The sequence below is a fragment of the Hibiscus syriacus genome, unplaced genomic scaffold, assembly GCF_006381635.1.
Source record: "Hibiscus syriacus cultivar Baekdansim isolate YM2019G1 unplaced genomic scaffold, ASM638163v2 tig00016725_pilon, whole genome shotgun sequence".
Lineage (NCBI taxonomy): Eukaryota > Viridiplantae > Streptophyta > Magnoliopsida > Malvales > Malvaceae > Hibiscus > Hibiscus syriacus.
The window spans coordinates 2,034,502-2,044,645 of NW_024062391.1; the positions used below are offsets into that span (position 1 = coordinate 2,034,502).

At 35.5% G+C, this 10,144-nt stretch overlaps 1 protein-coding gene across 1 annotated transcript; it reads right to left on the reverse strand.

Moving 5' to 3' along the window:
• Nucleotides 1–6,139: 6,139 nt before the first annotated feature.
• Nucleotides 6,140–7,622, reverse strand: LOC120208613 (sm-like protein LSM5). Its single transcript, XM_039207843.1, has 3 exons — nucleotides 7,520–7,622; nucleotides 6,662–6,734; nucleotides 6,140–6,421 (listed from the first exon to the last, which is right to left on the reverse strand). Exons 1-3 carry the CDS (start codon nucleotides 7,600–7,602, stop codon nucleotides 6,389–6,391), a joined length of 189 nt encoding a protein of 62 aa, XP_039063774.1. The 5' UTR covers nucleotides 7,603–7,622; the 3' UTR covers nucleotides 6,140–6,388.
• Nucleotides 7,623–10,144: the final 2,522 nt, after the last annotated feature.

The window sequence follows — 10,144 nt, forward strand, 5'->3', positions numbered from 1 at the left end:
AACCGGGTCTGCCACACGTGCCACGCCTTGCAAGTGGGCTTCGTCTGGAAGCCTGGGGAGTAGGCTGAACCGGTCTGACCGAATGGACCAATCTAAACTGGCTGGACCGGTTTGAGCCAAGTCAAGCCAAGCCGCTGAGCTACCTAGCCGTTGATTGCCTTTGATAGGACCGTTGATCGTTATTGATAGGACCGTTTACTTTTTTTGAGAATACCTATCCTGACGTTTTTCGACGTCCAGAGTCTGTTTTTTAGGTTCGTTTCACCAAATTCAAACCCGATAAGTTGTTTTTCACTGATTAATCACCTGATTCGTTCTATTTTTCACAATTAAGTTTGTTTCTGATGTAATTTTGATTGCTTTGTATTCGAGGAATTATTGAACGTTGAATTAAAGATCGAGGGTGATCGACTGGAGATTTATTGGTCGATCGATATGGCATGAAAACTGAGGTAATACATTACTATCTTTTCATGCTTTATGGAACATTTGGTATTGGTAAATGCATGAATAAAAATGTTTGATCTCATCTGGATAGTTAATTAATTCCTAAATTCGATCCGAATGCAGTAAAAATTCGGTAACTGAATAAAATTATGATGGCATGTACAAGAAATTAGAAGTTTGATAAGGAATAATTTCAAGTTCAAAGATTATTTGGAAAAAGAATTAATCCTAGGATATTTAAATTCTATTTATCCTTGTTAAGAGTTTTAATATCGGAATTACATGGTTAAGAATTTACGAAAATGCCCTTGAGAGATAAAAATAGTCCCAGTTGACCCTGAATGAGAAATTATCTTGAGAATTCGTACCCAACCCGATAAATTATTGATTTAATTGTTAAGATCCTACTTTGGTACAGAAATTTCCTGAAAATCCGTTCGTAACATTTGAGAAGGTAATTGACCCAAAAATCTCAGAGTTATGAGTAAATATCTGAAGAATAATTTATTGAGGGTGTTCTTTTGTCAGAATTGTTCGAAATGACTGAAATAAATGATAAGTTTGAATTAAATAATAAGATCAGACGGAAGGAAATGACTTAAATAACCTATATCTGTAAAATGACAAAAATACCCCTGAAATGCAAATGACCCAAGAATGTCACCAAGCCCAGGAATGATTGAATACCCTAGAAGGGAAATGAATTGACTAGTCGAAAAGTATTAGTTCTGGGAGTTGTTCAACTAGAGTTATTTGATAATCCGATCGATCGACATAGATGGTAATTGTCATGAATCTTCGTTTCTCCCTTATCAACAAATCACTATGAATTCTCTAAGAACCTAATACCCAAAACACCCCTAATGTTCCTGAATAATAGAATCACTTCGATCATATTTGAAAACATAAGTAACTCAGACGCAAAGGACTCCGAACACCCTTCTGATTTCTTAGTGCCTCTAAAAAATGTCTGAATACAATATGATTCTCATAAATCACATTTTGAATACCAAATGATTCTGTCAGCTAATGAACACTTCTGATAGTGATTCAAACTTCCGGCATTTTATTCGTATACTGAATAATTGTATTTCTCTTTCCTATAAGATTATCAAGTATCTCCTAATAATATCTAGAAACTCTAGTGTGTTCCCTAATCACATGAATGTTTTATCTGATTTATGTTATGATTTCTAATATGGATTATGTTATGATATATGATTTGAATTCTATTTTGATTTCTGATATCTCCGTCTACTAACGGAATTTTTTTTATTTGGAGTATTATGGGATCTGGTATGAAGACTCTGATAGGTTCAGTCGTTGTGGTTAATTCCTTTTATAGGTTTTGCACCGACTGGTAATTCCTTATGGACCTAAGGTGACCCTTGGGTAGGCTCTACGGCCCTGATATTTTTCATGGGTAAGCCTCCGTAGCCCCGAGAATTGTCTTGGGTAGGGTCTCAGGCCCCAAGGTACCCCCTTAGGTTATGTAGTTATGGGAAACTGTATTGGCGTTCGGTTGGAGGGACTACTATGGTTTTGAAAACATGTTTTAAATGGTTTGTGGGGACACACTAGATAACCTATCCTGATCTCCTGAAATCAGACATCCGAAATATTTTCATCCGATCTAAAAGCTTACTGTTTGTTACTACCTGAGATATCAGTGGGACCTCAGCTCAACCTAAAAATCTATAGATGTCTGAACCAATAAGGAAACATATGATTATTTGTTATCTTCATGTTCTTCAGCATCATTTCGTAGTTCCGTATTAGTGAGCTTCACAAAGCTCACTCTATTACTCTTCGTTTCAGGTTAAAATAATCGTATCAGTGCATCTATTGACATCAGTAAGGGAGTTCCTTCGGTGTTGCTGGCAAAGTATGGTACATGTGAATAGGGGGCATGTAGGTTGTATTTTGTTTTATATACAAGTCTGAAAATATTTTTTATTTCTGAATACTGGTAAAATTTACTATTGTATTTATAAATGATATTATGAGTTTACATGTTTTAATAAAAGTTTTAAATTTTCCGCTATATTTTTTTACTGTGGGTCGCTCAGATGGCCCTAATGTGACACTTCGGATCGGGTCACCCGTATCGGTCTGGGGTGTTACAATTAACCTCACCAACGCTGCACAGTTTGCGCCTAATGTGTAGGATTGGACTATTCTGTTTGGTTTGATCAGAATATTAGGTTTTTTAACAACCCTTTGGATGAATACGACACCATTATCGAACAAAGTATGAGACTGCATCTGCTGTGTAGTGAAGCTAGATGAGAAACCAAGTTGTGTCGAAGACTACCAAAAACAAACATTGGCCGAATTGAGGACAGTGTTCTTTGGCAATGCCCGAGGAATGGTTGGGTGAAACTTAATTTGGATGGAGGTTGTAACTCGAGCGATGGGCACACCGCCAGGGGAGTCATTCTAGACAGTGATGGACGTTGGTTAATTAACTTTTATGCGTTTATTGGTATCTCCCCGATTGTGGAAGCAGAGTTATGCGGTGTCTTCATTGTCCTTTGTGTGCATGGGAAAGGGGGTTTCGTCGCGTGATGGTTGAGTTGGATTGCATGGAAGCGGTGCGAGTCCTTCAATCTAATGGAGCTAGTCGCGACACCATTTTCATCATTGCTCACATTATTGATCTTGTTCAGAAGGACTAATATATTTGTTTCCAGCATGTCTCTCGACTAGGTAATCGGGTGGTAGACTGTTTGGTTAAGTTGGCTAGTGTGAGTGACTGAGATTCACCGATTGGAATACCCCATGGCAAAAGTGGGAGCCTTACTGCAGTACGACGAGTCCGGCTCGATGAGTTTATCATTTTTCTTTTCTTTGGGACTCCTTTGGGAGTTAATGTTATGCTGTTCCTGTTTTAAGTAATCTGCGTGTTTTATTTTCCTCCATTAAGGGTTAAAGAGATTTTATTTTCCTCCATTAAGGGTTAAAGAGATTTTTAAAGAGGTGCATATGATACTTTTATTGCATGATTCTCGTTAAATCATACAATATTTACAAAGAAAAAAAATAAGAATATTATTTTATATTTTAAGGAGTATATTCGAAATATACAATAATTTTTTTTGAAATTAATAAATTTATATTAATTTCATTAATAATTTTCTATATTTGAAAATAAAAATATTATATTATAATAAATATAATCATAACAAATAAAAATAATATTATATTATTAAAATTATCAATAAATATTATTTTATAATTATTATTTTATAAAAATGATATTAAAATAATCTATTAATATTAAATATATAAAACAAAAATGTTTTGAGTGTTTATGTTTTGAATTGAAAAGTTCGTAAAATGACTCGTGGAAAATTAGATCGTAATTCATAAAATACAAAAGAAATTCAATTGAGCAGGAAAATGAATTACATTGACTGACTATTTTCTTTCCATCAAACATTGAAAAAATAAAAAAATCAAAAAAAACAATAAACAATCAGACCCTAAATAATGTTTCAAACAGTGGAGCAATAGCTGTTTTATTTTTCTTTTGGTTCGGCGAGAATTGTATCTGCACCTTAAAACTGTTGAGTTGAACACTGTGTTTGAGGTCCATTGTCATAAAAACATAAAGGGTAAATTACATGTTTAATATTTAAACTATTATATTTATTTAATTTTAGTATTTAAATTTTATTTTTTAAATCATATCTAACGTTTAAATTTCAATTCCGTATTCCGTTGTAAAAAACTAACAGAATTGCTAATGTGACATTTTTCATATTTTTTTCAATGATGACTTAATATTATCTTATAGTGACACATTAACACCACCGTTAAGTTTTTAATAACGAAATACTTAAATAAAACATAAAAACTTTAGGTATGATTTTGAAAGAAAAAAAATAAAGTACCAATACAAAATAAAAGTAATAGCTTAAATACTAAATGTGTAACTTACCTTAGCGAATCAATTATTCTTTACTAGCCTACAATATACGAGAAATTATTATATAAACCCTTGGTTCATCCACTTATTTTATGCCACATTATCAATATTTTCCACTCCATATTTGAAAAGTATCTCTCATCTCACATTTTTCAACTTAAGAAAATGCTGAGAAAATTCAGATAAAGAGCAGAAACAGGGTCTAAATCTCTAATAAAATTTAGATCAAGAGCAGAAAACAATGAAAATGAGAATGAAAATGTCGGTTGAGATCATCAATCAAGAAAAAAGATATTCAAAATCAAATAATATTGAAATATGTTTAATTATGTCCAGTCAATCACAAAATGACTCAAATGAAAATTTATGTAAGATTTTAAAGAATTCTAGTGAGAATCCCAGGGAGAAATAACGGTGGAGATGAGACTTTTAAAAGTTTTGCAGCAAAAATGACATTTTTTGCAGCAAAAATGACATTTTTTGCAGGCAACAGTTTCATTTTTTCTTTTCTATTTTTTGGATTCATTACCCAAGTTTCTGCTCCTTGAACTGAATTTTGTTAAAGATTTAAACCTTTCATTTTGCTTTCTCACAATATGCAAGAATTCATATAATAATTCCTCACAATATGCATATGCAAGAAAGGGTTCATATAATAATTTCTCACAATATGCATATGCTATACGCTCCCCAACTGTAGACCAAACACACATGATTCCCTCCACATCTAAACTTTCCCTTTTGATTATGAATATGTTGAAAATTGTAGGAATAAAGCAGGGATTTTCTTCCATTTGCTTACTAAACATAATTGCATTCGATTTTGATTGTTACATTTTGGCAGGATCTAGAACTCAAGTGTTGCTTACTCTCCAACATGAGGCCTCTCATCTCCCTCCATTCAATTTGCAGGTAAAAGTGTTCCAAATTCAGTTCAGGTCCATTTTCTCATTTCATTTTCTTCTTTTATCTCAATACAGACCAGGAGCAATAATGAAGAAATGAACAAAAGTTCTAGTAGATTGATGATTGGATCCACAGCGCCTACCTGCACTTATAGAGAATGCAAATACAAATGTACAGCTGAGCAAGTTCCAGTTGAAGAAAACCACCCAATCAATAGTGAATATCACTATAAATGTGTTTGCCATAGGTCATAAATCGACTACATTGTAAGTTCGAGTTTGACTGGACAAATGTGTTTTCATGGAAGTGAATATATACTAGCCTACCTGTTCCAATTTTTCCAGAGGCTAAACATGATCGTGATGGCTATCTCCGAAGCATCACGGGAAGGATTGTCGCTTCGAAGTAATCTCACTGCCTATAGGTCTTTCTTCCTCCACATAAATATGAAAAATAAAAGAATTGGTAAAACTCAATGTCTGCAAACGGACATAGTAAAGTTTGAAAACCTAGTCATACCCTTCGGAGTAATCTCAATGCCTCATGTACTAAGTTTTGCTTATTATATAACTTTATTTGCTTGCATAAAGCTTTCCGTAGCATAGGATAAGGGTGGCAAATCATGAAAACAATTTTCATCAGAGTAGGGTTTTAGAGGAACTTATAAACCACATCAACTAGAACCTAGCTATTCTTACTTAATGGGCTTGGAGAGGTTGAAGAAGATGGTAGTACAATACAAGTGCATAAATTTTGCCTCTGAAAAAGGCGCCCAAAAATTGTGGCATGATTCAAGATAATTTACCTAGTTACTCGAACTAACATCAATTTCTAAGAAGCAAAAATATTCAACCTATCATATATGATGATGCAGCTAAAATCAAATTAGAGAAAAAAATAACAAAGTTATGATAGGCATGATCGAATCATTAACCATTACAGTAATTGTGGCCAACTGGCCCAACTCTGTCCTATAATCGAACTTGGGAATCTTACATTGATGAAGGTTGAATAACAAGAGGTATCCCATTATCAAACTTTATCATTAAAACTGGGAAATCGACATGGAATCAATGCCATCGAAACAGGAAGCAGCTGACAATCTCATTCTGGATCGGGTGAGCCTCCCGGGACCAGCTGCAATGTACAAAAACGAATTATCACGAGAAATTTCTATACTGAAATTCATTGTAATTCTTCGTGTTGGGCAACATTTGGTTTCCCTTATTCAAATGACTACTTTTAGCCCTAGCTGGAAATCTACACTTCACATGCTTAATCATTTACTGTACTCCCCAATAAATATATGCCAATCCTAAGTAAAGCATAGTCCTAAGCAGAAGTGCATTAACTAAATCAGGAACCGTTAAATCTTACAATGGCAATGTTGTTTCCATTAAGCAGAATTTGATCAAGCTTTGTGATCCGTCTTCCTTCAGAAGTGATCTCACTGTGATATGCAACAAAACAAGGAAGCAATCATGATCAACAAAAATTAGGGGCAAAATTCTCCAATTACTTATACACACATATAATACAAGCATGGGACAGATATGTTGCTAAGCGAACAAAGTCAATCACAAGCACACATTATATCAATTTTCTTTTCAGGCATGTGAGTAAAAAGAATCAAACTACGAAGAAGAAAAACCCTTCGCATGATAAAAGAAACGTGAAGACGAACAATCAAGTGATGAATATTTGGAAACAATATAAAAGAATGCAAAGTGTAGTCGGCTAAGTGAACAGAAACCCAGCCTAAACGAACTTTTTGTCTACATAGATTGCTAGTTCTTAAAGGTTTCTTCTGTAACGAGGATTCTGATGATACAAAGTTATCAGTTATTAAAAGTTTGGCGAGAAACGTGAACTCCAATAGAAGATGTCACTTTTGTGAAGAAAGAGTTCTATATCACGCTCCATCAAAACAAACTTATAAGTCATCTCAGTATTTCCAGTTTGGTTCAGGGTTTCAAATTATCATATATTTTAGATTTTTTCTTTGTATTTTCAATCGATAATTTTATAAGTTCTCCCATTCTAAAATATAGGCAACATGGCTAACATCCATAAATCAAAACCCCAAATTGAAATCTTTCCCATAACTAAATAACCTTATTCTACATAAAACCCTAAAACAAAAGGAAAACCGAAACTTTGCAGGGACAGTTTAAGCCGATATATAATATCTAATCTATATCGAAAGATTCTAAAAGAGAAAATGGATAAATTTACTATTCAATAACATCTTCAAGGACCATGTTAACGTATACATCGAAGCCTCTAAGAGTACCCACGAGCTCCTTGTTACCTTTCATTATAACCCATATTTTGAACCCTATGCACCTGTCTATCAACTCTGAGAAAACAAGCCCAAATCAGCATTTAATACGACTTTCTCGAGAAAGTGAAGGAAAGAAAAAAGAAGAATACTTGATGGAAGAAGCTGCGAGGGATTGTTTTCCATTGCTTTGGAGAATTTACTCAAAAGTAAAGCTCCTAATATTTCTTTGAATTTAACTTTTTTTGAGTAAAAAAACCCAAACCTTTTTTTTTGTATTTATAAAGGACGCACAATCCCTTTTAATGACATATCGAGAGGAAATGAGTTTATTGTTAGAGACAACAACAACAACAAAACCCTATTCCCATATGCAATAGGGTAAGGGGGAGATAGGGTAGTAGGCTGCCCCCAACGCCAGGTTGAGAGCAGCTTCCGTAGAAGACCTCCGACAATCAGAAAATTTAAAATAAAGATAAAATGCAATGTATGTATATATAAATAAATAAATACATAGTTGAACAGTCTTCATATGCCATCTTTATATGCGCGTCTGTAATGGGGGTAATCTCTACAAATAAATCCCTGCGTAAAAATCTCTGCATATAGACAGAAACGTAAGACTCGACTAAATTTAAAAATAGGAAACATGAAGAGAATGATACACAGAAGTCAACGATAGCAAGCTACGAGAAGGAATAATGTCAAATGGGTTAAAACCTAAAGTAAGGCAACACTACTCCGCTATCCTAGTTCTAAGCCGTCATAAATTCTAATGACAGAAATGTATAAAAAGTAGAAGTAATGGAAATTACTACAAAGGCATTAAAAAGAAGACAAAGAGGTTATACCCTATGGTTGTGACCCACACTACTCGGCTACCCTGGTCTTAAGTCTCCATACTTTTCTATCAGAGGTCATGTCCTCGGTAAGGGCTAAATCCTTCAAATCAGATCTCAAGCAGTCTTCCCACTTCCGCCTTGGACGTCCTCTCCTTCTGGCACCGTCGGCTGTAATCGACTCTACCCTCCTGACCGCATCCGACGGTTGTCGCCTAAGGACATGCCTAAACCACCGTAGTCTTCCCTCCCTCAATTTTTCGGATACAGGTACCACCCCCAAGGACATCCTAATAGCAGAGTTTGGTGTCATATCCCACAGAGTCCTACCACATACCCATCGAATCATTCTCATTTCTACGGCCTCCATCCTCCTTACGTGGTCCTTCTTGATTGCCTAACATTCTGATCCATACAACATCGCTGGTCTTATTGCCATTCTATAAAATTTTCCCTTAAGTTTTAGAGGCACCTTCTTGTCACACAAAACTCCAGTAGCAACCCTCCACTTTAGCCATCCCGCCTTTATACGATGTGTAACGTCATCATCTACACCCCCATCTTTATGTATCATAGACCCTAGGTACTTGAAATAATCATTTGAGGGGAGAATGTATCCTTCTATGCATACTTCTACATCTTCATCATTTTGGTTTCCACTGAAGTTTGAACATAAATACTCATCTTTTCAATATTGATCCTTAGACCTTTTTCTTCCAAAGCAGTCTTCCAGGTAGCCAGTTTACCATTCAGCTCAGTTTTTGTTTCAGCTACCAGGACAATGTCGTCAGCGAAGAGCATACACCATGGAACACCGTATGGTGTCGCACAATAGATGTCGTCCATAATCAAGGCGAAGATGTAAGGGCTAAGAGCCGACCCCTGTTGTTGATCGATTTCCACCGGGAATGCCTCGGTATCGCCAACTGTAGTCCTGACGTATGTAGTAGATCTATAGTACATATCATGAATCGCCCAGATATAATCAGTTGGGATCCGTCTCATTTCCAAGGACTTCCAGATCGTATTGCGGGGAACGTTATTATACACCTTCTCAATGTCAATGAACGTCATGTGAAGATCTCTATTTGTTTCCTTATATTTCTCCATAAGCAGTCGAAGTAGATGAATCGCCTCCGTAGTAGACCTGCCTGGCATAAAGCCAAATTGGTTTTTCGAAACCTTAGTAATCTGTTTCAACCTAGCCTCTATCACCCTTTCCCATAGCTTAATGGTATGGATGAGTAGTTTAATACCTTTGTAGTTACCACAACGTTAGGGATCCCCTTTATTCTTATAGATTGGTATCACCGTAGACTCTCTACACTCCTCTGGCATCTTGGTAGTCTCTAAAATAATATTAAAGATGTTGGTCAACCACTTAACTCCCTCTTCTCCTAGGGCCAACCACACAGTGATTGGAATTTGATCTGGACCGACAGCTTTGTCCCTCCCCATCTTTTTAAGAGCCATTTTGACTTCCTCAAACTCAATCCTACTTGTAAGACAGTCATTGTCCGTAGTATGATGGTCGACTGACCCATCAACGGTACTATCTTTACCGGGAGGGGCATCGTCATTAAATAAACCAAAGAAGTAACTACCCCAGACCCTTTTAATATCATGATCTTTCACTAAAAGAACACCATTGTTGTCCTTAATAAACCTAATGCTACCTAGATCTTTTTTCCTATTCTCCCTAGATTTTGCAAGCCTGAAGATGTTATTTTGTCCTTCCTT

What these genes read in the sequence shown, in the direction of transcription:
- LOC120208613 (XM_039207843.1), bottom strand. Translation starts at nt 7,602, where the DNA reads ATGAAAGGTAACAAGGAGCTCGTGGGTACTCTTAGAGGCTTCGATGTA. An exon ending in CTTGAAGATGTTATTGAATA is followed by an intron (nt 6,735 to 7,519) that starts GTAAATTTATCC and finishes TGCATATCACAG; the next exon opens with TGAGATCACTTCTGAAGGAA. An exon ending in ATGGAAACAACATTGCCATT is followed by an intron (nt 6,422 to 6,661) that starts GTAAGATTTAAC and finishes TGTACATTGCAG; the next exon opens with CTGGTCCCGGGAGGCTCACC.